Below are 14088 nucleotides of genomic sequence, written 5' to 3'. Positions count from 1 at the left end.
CCAGTTGCCTCGAATGCTTCTTAGACTTCAGATTTGGAACATTCATGTCCCAGGGTAAAGAAAGAACTTGTGTAGGTGATTTTGACCCTGTTGTCAGTGACCTCTGATGAACTGTGGGAATGGGAGAATTGCCAGGAGGAGAGAGAGAGAGAGATTCTGTCCTAATTTGCCAAAATAGGAGGAAAATGGGCTCTTAAAACTATAGACTGATGAGCTTAACATTGATTACTGGAAGAATTCTAAAAGAGATCATTAAAGGGAGGGTGAGCACTTAGAAAAGGAAATGACCACAGTAAGTCTATATGGATTCCCTAAGAATGAGTCATTCCAAATGTTTCTTCTTTCATTGTTAGTAGAATAGTAGGAACTGGAACTGGGACTGTGATTTACTTTTTTTTTTGGTGAGGCAATTGGGGTTAAGTGACTTGCCCAGGGTCACACAGCTAGTCAAGGGTCTGAGGCCAGATTTGAACTCAGGTCCTCCTGAATCCAGAGCCAGTGCTCTATTCACTGCACCACCTAGCTGCCCCCTGTGATTTAATTATATGAAATTCCCAGGTGAGGAATATCCCTTTTCTAATGCAAGTAGGTACCTTCTCATCAACTTATAGTCTTAAAGAGAGGCCTGGAGCACTGGGAGGGACTTACCCAGGGACAACTAGTAGGTGTCAAGAGACAGGACCTGAACACAGCCTAGCTGAAGCAGAGAAGGCACCCTAAGGGAGAGACAGGAGACAGCTTGTACCAGGGATAGAAAACCACAACCACCACCTTCACTTGTACCCTGATGAAGATAGCCTTGGACCCTGGACCCAACAACCTTGGGAATAGCAGTGTCTGCTAGACCACTGGTCTTGCTTCCCTGCCCATCTCTCAACAACCCAAGGAAACAAATCTATGGAGATGTGTCCTAGGAGCTTTGCTACATCTTCAGCTGCTGCAGCCACAGCTAATGAGGACCCAGAACAGAAATTATTTGCCACCAAAGTCCTCAGAACTGTCTACTGGTTCAATATCAGAAATGGATAGGATTTTATCCGTGGAAATGACATTAACCTGATGTATTACTGTATGCTTTGCTGTTGCACCCTTAAAGACCATGTGAAGCTTCTATCTAACTAAAATCTAGATGAGTTTTCTCCTTCATTAGAATGTGAGTTCTTTGAAAATAGGGACTGTCTTATTTTTCTATTTGTATCCTCGGTGTTTAGCACAATAAACACATTACGCACTTTTTCATTTGTTCATTCCAGGCAGATGGATCTATATTCACTACATCATGTGGCCTCTTAGAGTTGTAAGGTAGTATGTTTGCATTTAGTGTAGACATGGTGTCAATATAGTGTACTTGGATTTAAGAAGGATCTCTGACAAAGTCTTTCATAATGTACTTGTGGACAAGATAGAGAAATATGGAATGGATCATAGTATAGTTAGGTTATCTTATTGAATAACTGTATGCAAAGAGTATTGATTAATGGATCAGTATCAGCATGGAAGGAAATCTCTATTAGTGACACTTGATTCAATTCAACAAACCCTTATTTGGTCCTTAAATGTCTCAAACATTCTACCATTAAGATTTTTTCCTAAAATATCTTGTTTAGACTTTTATATAATTATAGTTTGTAGTATGCAAGCCTCTTTAGGGCAGGGATTATCTTCCTTCTTTTTCCTTCACTCCTTCCTTTCTTTCATCTTTCCTTCTCTCTTTCTCTTTTTCCCCATTCCTCCTTTCTTTCCTCCCTCCTTACCACTCTCCTCTTTCTTCTTTCTTTCTTCCTTCCTTCCTCCCTTTCTTTCTTTTTCTTTCCTTTTCTTTCTTTTTCTTTCTTTCTGTTTCTTTTTTCCATTCCTTCCCTCCCTCCCTCCCTCCCTCCCTCCTTCCTTCCTTCCTTCCTTCCTTCCTTCCTTCCTTCCTTCCTTCCTTCCTTCCTTCCTTCCTTCCTTCCTTCCTTCCTTCCTTCCTTCCTTTCTTCCTTCCTTGTCCCCTCCCTTCCTCTGTCCCTTCCTCTTTGTACTCCTAGGACCTCACATAGTTCCTTGCACATTGTTGTTGTTCTTTAGTTATTTCAGTCATGTCTGACTCTTCATAGCCCCATTTGGGGCTTTCTTGGCAAAGTTTCTAGAGTGGTTTGCCATTTCCTTCTCCAGCTCATTTGACTGAAGAGAAAACTGAGGCCAATAGGGTTAAGTGACTTGTCCAAGGTCACACAGCTAGTGGTCTGAGGCCATATTTGAACTAAGGTCTTCTTCACTCCTGGGCCAGCACTCTATCCACTTTGCCACTGTAATGATTGGAATGACTCCACCTGCTGGAGAGCTACTTTAGGAAATCTCCGCCATGAGGAGAAGGTGTCTGAGGGCAAGCCATGTGGTCAGTTCCTTGGCGTCAGGAAGTGACGTTTGCTTGTGGGTTCTGTCTATTAAAGCTACCAGCCAATCAACTTGAGGAGCCTTCCATTTCTGGGAGGAGGATATGAAGTAGGAAACAGATGCTGGTAGAGGGGTTCTTTCTTTTTTGGTTCCTGACCTCACCATGGTGGGTCGGATGATAGGATCTCTTAGAAATAGTTAGATTTTCACCTTTCTCTCTGATCCTAATGCTCTTTAATATAATAAATACTTAAACACTTAAATACTCTTGCTAAAGCTTATAATTTAGTGGCAACCACTCATTAGATTTTAGATAGTATAGCTAGAATTTTAGCTCCTTATACCACCTAGCTGCCCATCTTTGCACATAGTAGGGACTTAATAAATTAAAAATAATAAAAATAGATTCTTTTCTCTGCTGATTCTTTCTAATTTGCCTGTGTGGTAAAATAATCGAATTTGGTAGATGCCCAGGGGTCTGACTTGATTTATTTAGTAGTGTTTGAATTCGGTCTGAATGAGGAACTACTAAGTACCCACTTAAAGATGATTAGATTTGAGCCACACCTGGCCTGCCCTGTCAGACCTAGTCTAACTTGGCCAACCCTGAGAAGGAGCATCCTCAGAGGCTGTGTACTGTGCCATCAATAGGGAACCAGTCTCAGCCCCACTACTTGAAGGACCTCCCCTTTGGGGGAGGGAGAAAAAGGTAGAAAAAGGGACCCCAACAGGAAGTGGTTAACTCTCTGTCTCTCTCTGGCCTTGGAGGAGCATTTGGAGTGGACTAGAGGCTGGCTGCTGACTCCCATAGAAATTATGGACCCCTGGTGGTGAGTTAAATCCAGCCCTTTGAATTAGCTAAGCTGAAAGCGAGTTTTGGTTTGAGACAGCCCTTGCTAGAGCCAGGGAGATTATCCATTTTCCTTTTTCCCTATTCCCTTGTCCTTGACTTGATTATTTCACCTTTACTGTGTATTTTATTCCCACTAAATAAAACCTGATTTGTTTGCAGAAAAGAGGCTGTTGATCTCCTTTCTTATTGGCCTGGGAGAAATAACTAAAAAAAGGCAGTTCGGAGGGGAGGAAACTTTGGACCTAGAGGTCCCTCATTATTTTCTGAACCCCGATATTATAGAAGCCACCCAATTAACTCTCCCCATTTTAAATTTGGCCCCTACACCTGTTATATGGCTTGCTTATACATAGATGTTTGAAAATTGTCTTCTCTATCAGACTTTGAACTTTTTGAGAGCAAGGACTATCTTTTGCCTTTCTTTGTATCTTCAGTGCCTAGGGTCCTGGCACATAGTAGGTCCTAAGTTAATATTTATTGATTGACTGGATTTAATTGAATTGCTCTTGTTCAAGACTTTGATCAATAACTTGAGTGAAAATAAAATAGGCCCGTTTAACAAACTTCCAGAGAATAATAGCAGATTAATGTTGTGTCTAATTAATAACAATTCAAGTCTTTTCTCAAACACATCCTGGCTCCTTTGTGTCTCCAGGCAAGTCTCTAAGTCTCTTAATGCCCTAGGGCAAGTCTCTAAAACTCTAAGTTTCAGAAAAGGCCTGAATTCCCACTAGTAGGGGAAATTCCTCACTGAGGAGTTCCCCAGACTAATTAAATCAGAGGTGTGGATTTAAAAGGAAAATAGCATACATAATGGTGGTTCAAAACTCTTAGCATAGTTTTAAAGTGTTATTTCTGCATTTTGCATGTATAATCTATATCAAATCACTTGCCTTTTGACGGGGTGGGGGAAGGAAGAGAGGGAGGAAGAGAATATGGAACTCAAAAATTTTTTAAAAGAATGTTAATTTTTGTTTACATGTAACAGAAAAAATAAAGGGAAAATTAAAGGAAAAAAAAAGAACTTAAAAAAGGTGGTATTTCTAAAGAACTCTAAGGTTTACAAAATACTTTTCTGGCAACAAGCCTGTGAAAAAGTCCAGATATTTTTATTCCCCGTTTCACAAATGAGGAGACTAAGGCTCAGAGAAGTTAAGGAACTTGCCTCTAGCCACACAGTAACTGGCAGGGCCCAGGGTCAAACCTGAGTCTGCCAACTCTTTCTCTCATACCATGCTGCTCATCAGATGACACAAAACTGAGAGGGATTCCTCATTGGAGTTCTTCATTTATCCATTCAGATTGTATTAAGGGTCTACTACCCACCCACACAACCAGTCTAATACAATCCAGGAAGCATTTATTTAGCATATACTATATGCAAGTCACTGGGAATACAAAGACAAAACAAAACAAAAAACCCCAGTCCCTGTCCTCATGGAATTTACACTTTACTCTGGAGATGTTCTTGTTGTCGTTGTTCATCCTTCAAAGAGGACCAAGGACATCACAGGTGGTGTCTTGACTTTAAGTAAGGAAGAGTTGCATAAAATCATCAGCCTCACTTTCTGCTAGAGTCATCAAAATCTAGTGGGAAGATAAAAGTTAGGACAGCTGTCGATAGCCTGGAATCCAGTGAATGATGACCTTGTAGTCTTTGACTCCTGACCAAGCTCTGAGTGCTCCACAGCATCTGTTTAGCCACCTTCCTGGCCATTGGGACAAATCGTTCTCATCCACCCATTCCCCATTCCTCTAGAAAAAGTCTTCACAAGCTTGCGGTAGAAATTCCCCCTGACTCTACAACAGGTTGGGGGAGTGTGGGTTACTCTCAACCCAGTTTGGCCTGTCTGCAGGGAAAGTTTTACTGGGATGTGGCCACTGCCCATGCTATACCTTCTTGGAACCACAGATGAAGAGTTGTGTGAAAGTGAACACCAAAGTTGGATGAGTAGTCCTGAAAAGGGCTCTGCAGGACCTCACACTAGAGGTGCTAGTCCTCCCTGAGCATCCCACACACCCCATGTATGACTGATCTGGTAAAAACATTTTCCTTCTTTCCTTTGGGTTAACTCAGGCATAGTTTCCTCTCTGAAGTCTCCCTTGATCACTCCAGTATAAAAGTGACTTTTAGCTGGTTAAATCTCTCATATCACTTTGCTTGTACCTTTTCTATGCCACTATTATATCCTGGCTTGCATTTTGGGTATTTGGGCATTTGTCTTCTCTTCCCCTTCAGTTGCAGCTGGAAAGTGCTGGGATAAGTGTGGGCATGGGGTGGGAAAGGGATAAGAAAAGGAAGAAAGGAGTTCCAAGAAATACTGGTGAAAGACACAATGGAATAAATTAAGGTGCATAGAGTGATAGGATCTTATTTTGGGGGTATGAGTAGCAATCTAGTTTGGCTGGTGCATAGAGCATAAATCAGCAGTTGAGTCTGGAGAGGGAGTGTGGAGGTAAGTGTTATAGCACCTTGAATGTTATGCTAGAGTCTGGACTTTATTCATTAGGCATTAGGGAATCTTAGAAGGCTTTTGAGCCTTAGAACCATGCATTAGAAATATTAATCTGGCAGCAATGTGGAAGTAGATGATAATATGAATATCTTACAGTTGTATAGTGTTTTATCTACATTTATCTCATTTGTTCCTCAACTGTCCTCAGAGTCTTGTGAGGTAGGGGTATGACTGTCATTATACCTCTTTTACAGAAGTGAAGAAACTGAGAATCTTGAAGAAAATGAGTGAGAAAGATAAGAGAGTGAGAGGTCACAAGGCAGAGCTGGGGACTTGATCCCAGGTCTTCCAATTCCATATTCACTCTTTGTGTGTGTGTGTGTGTGGGGGGGCAATTGGGGTTAAGTGACTTCCCCAGGGTCACACAGCTAGTAAGTAAGTGTTAAGTGTTTGAGTCTGGATTTTAACTCAGGTCCTCCTGAATCCAGGGCCCATGCTCTATCCACTATGCCACCTAGCTGCCCCCTCCATATTCACTCTTTTATTCAGTTCTATCTCTGGGTCCAGGTCTCTATTCAATTTGTCATGCTGTCTCATTCCACTATACCTGTTAGAAGAGAAAGAAGAGGGTGAGGGGTGGGAGAATGTGAAGGCAGGAGGCACTGGCACTGGATTCAGGAGGAACTGAGTTCAAATTTGGCCTCAGACACTTACTAGCTGTATGACCCTGGGTAAGACACTTAATACCCCTCCCTCACCCCCACCCCATGGTAGACAGCTAGTAAGTGTCTAAGGCCAGTTTTTGTGATATTAAGTGACTTGCCCAGGGTTCCATAGCTAGTAAGTTTCTGAAGGTAGATTTTTCTATATATATGCATGTTTTGTACACACACATACACATATATCAAAATCATTGTGTGGGGTGGTATAATTATTATTGTTTCCACTTATGAAAAACAATATTCTGGGCTTTGAGGGGAAGGGAATTTTCTTGGATAACTTAGCAGAAGGTGAAGGCTCCACTGGTGATGGAGATACGTGTCAAGCACTCTGTGCTGGTAGAACAGGGTGGAGGAGGCAGGGAGAACAAACATTATGACTCAGGGAATGAGCGCTACATGTCACTCTCCTCCTCTTTGACTTAACTGCATGATAAGTGGCCTGTGTCAGGGAGAGGTAGCTGCTCATTTGTTTGTCAGATGGAGGAGGCTGGAAGAGCTTCCTGGGAGCTGCTTAAGAAGTCCTCTCATTCTGAGATGCTACCAGTCATTCTCTTGCAGAGCTGGAATTGAAAAGAAAATTGTCACCAGCCTAGTTTGGAAAAGTTAATGATCAAATTGATTTCTACTTCATTGGTGGTGAAATCACCTCTTTCATTTTTGATACTGGTAATTTGGTTTTCTTCTTTCTTTTTTTAAAATCAAATTGACCAAAGATTTATCTATTTTATTGGTTTTTTCATAAAATCGGTGCTTAGTTTTATTGATTAATTCTATAGTTTTCTTGCTTTCGATTTTATTAATTTCTCCTTTGATTTTCAGGATTTCTAATTTAGTTTTTGTTGTTGGTGGGTTTTTTTGGTGGGGCAATGAAGGTTAAATGACTTGCCCAGGGTCACACAGCTAGTAAGTGTTAAGTGTCTAAGGCCGGATTTGAACTCAGGTCCTCCTGAATCCAGGGCCAGTGCTTCATCCACTAGGCCACCTAGCTGCTCCCTCTAATTTAGCATTTAATTGGGGATTTTTAATTTGTTCTTTTTCTAGCTTTTTTAGTTGCATGCCCAATTCAATGATCTCCTCTTTCTCTTTTTTATTCATGTAAGCATTTAGAGATATAAAATTTCAAGGGGCAGCTAGGTGGCACAGTGGATAGAGCACCGGCCCTGGATTCAGGAGGACCTGAGTTCAAATCCGACCTCAGACACTTAACACTTACGAGCTGTGTGACCCTGGACAAATCACTTAACCCCAATTGCCTCACAAAAAAAAAAATCATGGAGATATAAAATTTCCCCTAAGCGCTGCTTTGGCTGCATCCCATATATTTTAGTATGTTGTCTCATTATTGTCATTCTCTTGGATGAAGTTATTGATTGTTTCTATGATTTGTTGTTTGACCCACACATTCTTTAGAATGAGATTATTTAGTTTTCAATTAATTTTCAGTCTACCTTTCCGTGTCTCTTTATCACATGTAATTTTAATTGCATCATGATCTGAGGATGCATTTACTATTTCTGCTTTTCTACATTTGACTATGAGGTATTTGTGCCCTAATACAAGGTCAATTTTTGACTATGTGCCATGTACCACTGAGAAAAAGGTATATTCCTTTCTATCCCCATTCAATTTTCTCCAGACATCTATCATATCTAACATTCCATTCACCTCTTTAACTTCTTTCTTATTTGTTTTGTGGCTAGATTTATCTAATTCTGAGAGGGGAAGATTCAGATCCCCGACTAGTATAGTTTTGCTATCTATTTCCTATTGTAACTAATTTAACTTCTCCTCTAAGAATTTGGATGCTATACCACTTTGTGCATACATGTTTAGTATTGATATTAACATCATTATATATTGTACCTTTTAGCAAGATGCAGTTTCCCTCTCTTTCTCTCTCTCTCTCTCTCTCTCTCTCTCTCTCTCTCTCTCTCTCTCTCTCTCTCTCTCTTGTCAGGGCAATGAGGGTTAAGTGACTTGCCCAGGATCACACAGCTAGTAAGTGTCAAGTGTCTGAGGCCGTATTTGAACTCTAGTCCTCCTGAATCCATGATCAGTGCTCTATCTACTGTACCACCTAGCTGCCCCCCCCAACTCTTTTAATTAGATCTATTTTTGCCTTTGCTTTGACTAAGATAAGGATTGCTTCCCCTGCTTTTCTGACTTCAGCTGAAGCATAATATATTCTGTTCCAATCTTTTACTTTTACTCTGTGTGCATCTCTCTGCTTCAAATGTGTTTCTTGTAAACAGCATATTGTAGGATTCTGTTTTTTTAATCCACTCTGCTATTCGCTTCTGTTTAATTCTCAAATTGAAACCCAAATCACAGTGCTCACAAAGACCCACAAGTCATCTAGTCCAATAACTTCATTTGTACAGCTGATGAAACTGACATTCGGAGAGCTTAGGTGATTTGCCCAAAGTCACACAGGTAGTAAATTACAGAACCAAGATTTGAATCCAGGTCTTCTGCTTCCAAATCTGTCCAGTATTCTATTTCACCTGAACAAAGGGTCTCTGTTGTGAAAAAGAAGTATTTTTAGACTAAACCTTCTTCACCTTATTCTCTCCTCTCCATGTTTTTTGAGGGACAACGGACTCTTGGCTTTGGAGTTAGAAAAGAGAGATGTCCTTGTCGGGAGAGAGGTGTGGACCTTGCAAAGGATATAATGTAAAAGTCCTTGCCTGGAGCATTTCAACATGGAAATGAGCATGCTCAAGTTCAAATCCCAGTTTGACTCTGTTAAGGTCACCGGTGTGACCTCCTTTCTAGGCCTTCCTCATCTTTCAAATGAGGGGGTTGGACTAGATGACCTGTAAGGGTCCTTCCAACCCCAAATCCTAGTTTAAAATAAATACCACGGACAGTCATAAAGACAAAAAAAATCCAATTTTGTGGCCTTGGTGATGTATTTATGTTTTGGGGAGGGGGATGGCAGGGGAGAGACTGGCAGGTTTATAGTGTGATTTTTTTTTTGTATGAGCCTTGTCCTTTTTTTTTTTTTTTTTTTTTTGGCCCAGCTGGTGGAGCCAGGAGACCACTTTCATCCTCCCTGACTTACAAAATAGCACTGTAGAGATGAGAGTCACTGGAGTATGGTGGGAAGCAGAGCAAATTAGGGTCTGCATAGCTGTTACTACTACCACTACTAATCAGTCACTTGACAAGAACTATTGTTCAGTGGTGTCTGATTCTTCATTATCCCATTTGCGATTTTCTTAGTAAAGATATCAGAGTGATTTGCCATTTCATTCTCCAGCTCATTTCATGGATGAGGAAACTGAGACGAACTGGGTAAAGTTACTCGCCCAGGGTCACTGCTAGTAAGTGTCTGAGGGTGGGATTTTAACCCAGGAAGATGACTCTTCCGGACTGAAGGCTCGGCACTCCACCCGCTTCACCACCTAGCTGTATTGACATAGCAATAAAAAATGTTTTCTCCATCAGTGGCAATGCAAGTACTGTTACTCCTAATTTACTCACGGAGAAACGGTTCTGAACCTCAAAGTGAAGTGACTTGCTCAGAGTCACAACGTGTTTATCAGCGGAGTCAAAATTTGAATCCAGATCTGATGACTACAAATCCTGTCCTCTTTCCAGTCCATCACTTTATGATCCGGTAGTCTGTGGCTGTGTATGGCTGTCTATGGACGAGCACGAATGAGTAGTATTCTTCAGTGTGCATTATTTGGTGTGTGTATGCATTCACGGAGTACACTCACTTGTGGCATCTCCACACTGCTGGGGAAAGTTGCCCGAGTAAGAGACAGAGCTCCTTTCCCTATGAATAGCATGGATGATGCTGTTCTTGATGGTAGTGGCGATGATGAGACACCCATTTCCCTTGTGATGCTGCTGCTGCCTTGGAGCTCCTGTAGCCTGCCTACCTCCAGACTCCTTACGTCAGGCTGGCTAGGTCCCCCCCGCCCCCCCGCCCCCCTCGACAGAGAGAGAGAGAAACACACACACAGAAAGAGAGTAGCGGAGAGAGTGCAACGGGAAGAGAGACGCACACACACGACAGGAGCTGAATCCTGGGAGAGAGGCAGAGGCAGAGAGGCAGCAGAACCCGGAGCACCAGTCAGACGCCAGTGCAAACACTTGAAGCCTGAATCGTGATCCTTGTGTGCTAGGGGTGCGTCTCCAGCTTGCGGCCATCTATCAGGATGCCCTCACCATGCCCGCTGGGCTCCGAGGCTCTCTGAAGCAGCCCCAGCGCGGCCGGTCGGGCTGCTGGGGGCTGGAGCGCTCCGGCTGAAGTTCAGCGGGGCGGCTGGGTGCTGGAGGGGGAGCGTGGGAATCTGCACGTCGGGGAGGCGGCCCCGACTCAGCGCAGCCGGCCCTTCTTCGCAGGGAGCGGGGTGACCCGCGCCGCCTCACCATTACTTCTCCGGGAAAAGAGGACCTGGTCGCTGTCGCCTCCCGGCTTTGGCAGAGGCGGAGGCGCGCCTGCCTGGCCGCCGTCGGCGTACTGCTGGCCATGGCCCTGGTGTTGCTTATTGCGGTGCCCCTGCTCCTGCTGCAGGCTGCACCCCCCAGTTCGGCTCACTACGAGATGATGGGAACTTGCCGCATGATATGTGACCCCTACAGCGGGGGACCCGGGGGAGGGCCCGGGAGTCCAGGCGGCAAAGCGGCCCCAGGTCCCAGCACAGCTGCCCTGGAAGTCATGCAGGACCTCAGCGCCAATCCTCCTCCCCCCTTCATCCAGGGACCCAAAGGAGAGCCCGGCCGGCCGGGGAAACCGGGACCCCGAGGTCCCCCTGGAGAGCCAGGACCTCCTGGACCAAGAGGACCCCCAGGAGAGAAAGGAGACTCAGGAAAACCCGGGATGCCCGGGCTGCAGCTGGCGGCGGGAGGGGCAGGCGGGGGCAGCGTCGGGGCCATTGGTGGTGGAGGAGTAGGAGGCGGTGGGGACGTCGGCGAGGTGACCGGGGCACTGAGCGCCGCGTTCAGTGGCCCCAAGATAGCTTTCTACGTGGGCCTGAAGAGCCCGCATGAGGGTTACGAAGTGCTCAAGTTCGACGACGTGGTCACCAACCTGGGCAACCATTACGACCCAACTACGGGCAAGTTCAGCTGCCAAGTACGAGGGATCTACTTCTTCACCTACCACATCCTCATGCGAGGCGGGGACGGTACCAGCATGTGGGCAGACCTCTGCAAGAACGGGCAGGTCAGTCTTCCTCCCTTGCCACCCGTCTTCTTCTCCTTTCCTCCTTATCTCTCCCCGGGGTCCTTTTCCCTGTCACCCCCTGTTCCTCGGATTGCGAAGCCCGCCCCAGCCCAGGACAGTAGTGCGCTCAGAACGCGCCTCCTCCCAGACCCGTGGCCATTCGGGGAATGCTTATTTGGGATCCCTGTTTTGTCAGAGAGCTTTGGCTTGGGTCTACAATAAGTCTGAGATTTGCGGGTATCTGGGGCCCCTGCATACCCACGATACCCCTATACAAAACGACTTTGCGGGTCGGGCGCCTTCCACCCTTCTACTGCCCCAACTCCATACCTGGTGGTCGGGAAACCCTTTCGTTTTGAGGTCATTAGACTTGGCCAAATAGTCAACTAGTCTTCCCATCCCGAGCTCCGTTTCTGCAGGGTTCCCTTTCCCTCTAGTTCGGGGTGCTCTACTCTCTAGCTCTCCGAATCCCAGAGCTTCCCTCACCTTTCCTCCTCCGCCTCCAACCCCCATCCCCGAAATGCCCAACTAAGCAGCGGCAGAAAAGGAGAGCCGGAAAGAGTTCCCAAAGTTTTGGGGGAAATCCACTAAGGACTGGGGTGTGGGAAGGTCCTTTGTCCGGGTGTAATACACCCGGAGGGGGAACCGCGGGCGCCCAGGGGTAAGGGAGATGGGCTACGGAAGAGGGCCACAGAGGCGGGGGGAGGGGCAAAGGGGCGCCTCACTCCAAGCAGCCGCCGCCGGCTCCGTCTCCCCAGGTCCGTGCCAGCGCCATCGCCCAAGACGCGGACCAGAACTACGACTACGCTAGCAACAGCGTGGTGCTGCACCTGGACTCCGGGGACGAGGTCTACGTGAAGCTGGACGGGGGGAAGGCGCACGGTGGTAACAACAACAAGTACAGCACTTTCTCTGGCTTTCTTTTATACCCCGATTAGGGAGTGGGAGAGGGGAGCGGCGCACTCCACCCCCTCCTCCCTCCTCGGCCCGAGCTCGGGGTGCAGCTCTTTTCTGCAGGACCCTCTCACTTCATGGCAACTCGTCACTTTTCAGTTGGGACAGACACCAAACCACATCCTCCTCCACCTAGTCAGTCAGTCCCCACTCCCCTAGCCTGCCATCCGTGTATTTGTAATCTCACTCGCTCGCTCTGCTGGGGCCCCCGACAGAGTTCTGGCTCAGGATTCGCCCATCGTCGCTGAGGGAGGGGGAGGGAGAGGAAGGGGACCGAGATGGGGTGTAGGATCCAAAGGTACCTACTACATACTTACAGAAACTGTGGGGAAAAAAAAATACGGATGAGACTGGACAAGTCCGGGCTGAGGGAACTTCTTTCCCCCTTCTTTACTTGGTTCTGAAATCCTTCGGAAATGGAATCTCCCAGGACCCCTTGCCTGGGATATGGGCCTAAACTCGACACTTAGCTGTATGGAGCTCTGCAAGGCGTCATTCTTTGTGAAATGAAATACTTGTGCGAAATGTCCGTGTTTGTCCGCAAAACCAAACCAAACAAACACCAACAGAAACTCAGCCAACAAACAAACCGCGCCTCACTCAAACTGTGAAACATTAAATTGTGTTTTTAGATAACAGCCTCCTTTGTGTCTCTGTCAGCGTTACTTAGCCAGGCCCCTTGCCTCGCCATTCTCAGAGCTCCATTATTCATCCATGGACTGAGGCCATGGCTCCGGAACAACCCCCATCTTGCCCACAGCACCCGACCCCGCAAGTGTTTCTCCTCTCTTTTAGGGGAGGCAGTGTTAGCTACAGAGGAGAGGAAGGAATCCACCCTGTGGGATAGAGGCAAATCAGAGACCAAAGCTCAGAATGGGTTTCGCCCTGCCTTCCCGGGTCTCTTGAGTGTTTTACCTCAGCCCCAGTTTTTTAAGAGACCTCTCTAAGTTAGGCGACTATCTGAAATCCGTCTTATGAGGGGACAACGTGACTTTTAAGGTCTTTTTCAGCTTAAGTCTGTGATCCTATGAAATGTGGTAGGGACTTTTACACCATAAACTATACAATTTAGCTCCTGAGGCCTGCCGGGTGTGAATGACAAGACTCAGAGATAATGGGCCTGAGTCCAGGAAAGAATAGGCAGCCTGCATTATTTTCAGTCCTGCAGACTGCCACCCCACCTGCCTTTGTCAACTTGGCCCTGCCTTTGTCATCTTGACTGGAATTACCTTATTTTTCCGTGGGAGAGAGTGAAAGAGAGGAAAGGGGAAAGGTCACCGGCTCATGATTGATGATCAGGAGAGGAATAAGGAAAACTATTTTCCCTCTGCAAAATAGGGGCAAAACTAGAGTACTTGTTGGTAGGAGTTGGGTTTTTTTTTGTTTTTTTTAGTTTCTTGGGTAGAAAAGGAAAGTCTATCATACACCTAGAACTACACACACACACACACACACACACACACACACACACACACATTCTTATATAACTTTTATCTAAACATGTTCATCAAGGTAATTCTCTGGATCATTGAGATCCCTGGAAACATT

At 45.5% G+C, this 14088-nt stretch overlaps 1 protein-coding gene across 1 annotated transcript; it reads left to right on the top strand.

The window, feature by feature from the left end:
- The first annotated feature begins 10380 nt into the window (after positions 1-10380).
- On the top strand, positions 10381-12861 carry C1QL2 (complement C1q like 2). The gene is made up of 2 exons (XM_043990632.1): positions 10381-11586; positions 12345-12861. The coding sequence occupies exons 1-2, from the start codon at positions 10891-10893 to the stop codon at positions 12522-12524; spliced, it is 876 nt and encodes a 291-aa protein (XP_043846567.1). The 5' UTR covers positions 10381-10890; the 3' UTR covers positions 12525-12861.
- The last annotated feature ends 1227 nt before the right edge of the window (positions 12862-14088 follow it).

Source organism: Dromiciops gliroides, chromosome 3 (assembly GCF_019393635.1).
Source record: "Dromiciops gliroides isolate mDroGli1 chromosome 3, mDroGli1.pri, whole genome shotgun sequence".
In the NCBI taxonomy this organism is placed as follows: Eukaryota; Metazoa; Chordata; class Mammalia; order Microbiotheria; family Microbiotheriidae; genus Dromiciops; species Dromiciops gliroides.
The sequence above is the reverse complement of the archived record's forward strand: the minus strand, read 5'-3'. Positions and strand labels throughout refer to the sequence as shown.

Coding starts and splice junctions, on each gene's coding strand:
- C1QL2 (XM_043990632.1), top strand. CDS start 10,891: ATGGCCCTGGTGTTGCTTATTGCGGTGCCCCTGCTCCTGCTGCAGGCT. Junction 11,587..12,344: donor ACCTCTGCAAGAACGGGCAG/GTCAGTCTTCCT, acceptor CCGTCTCCCCAG/GTCCGTGCCAGCGCCATCGC.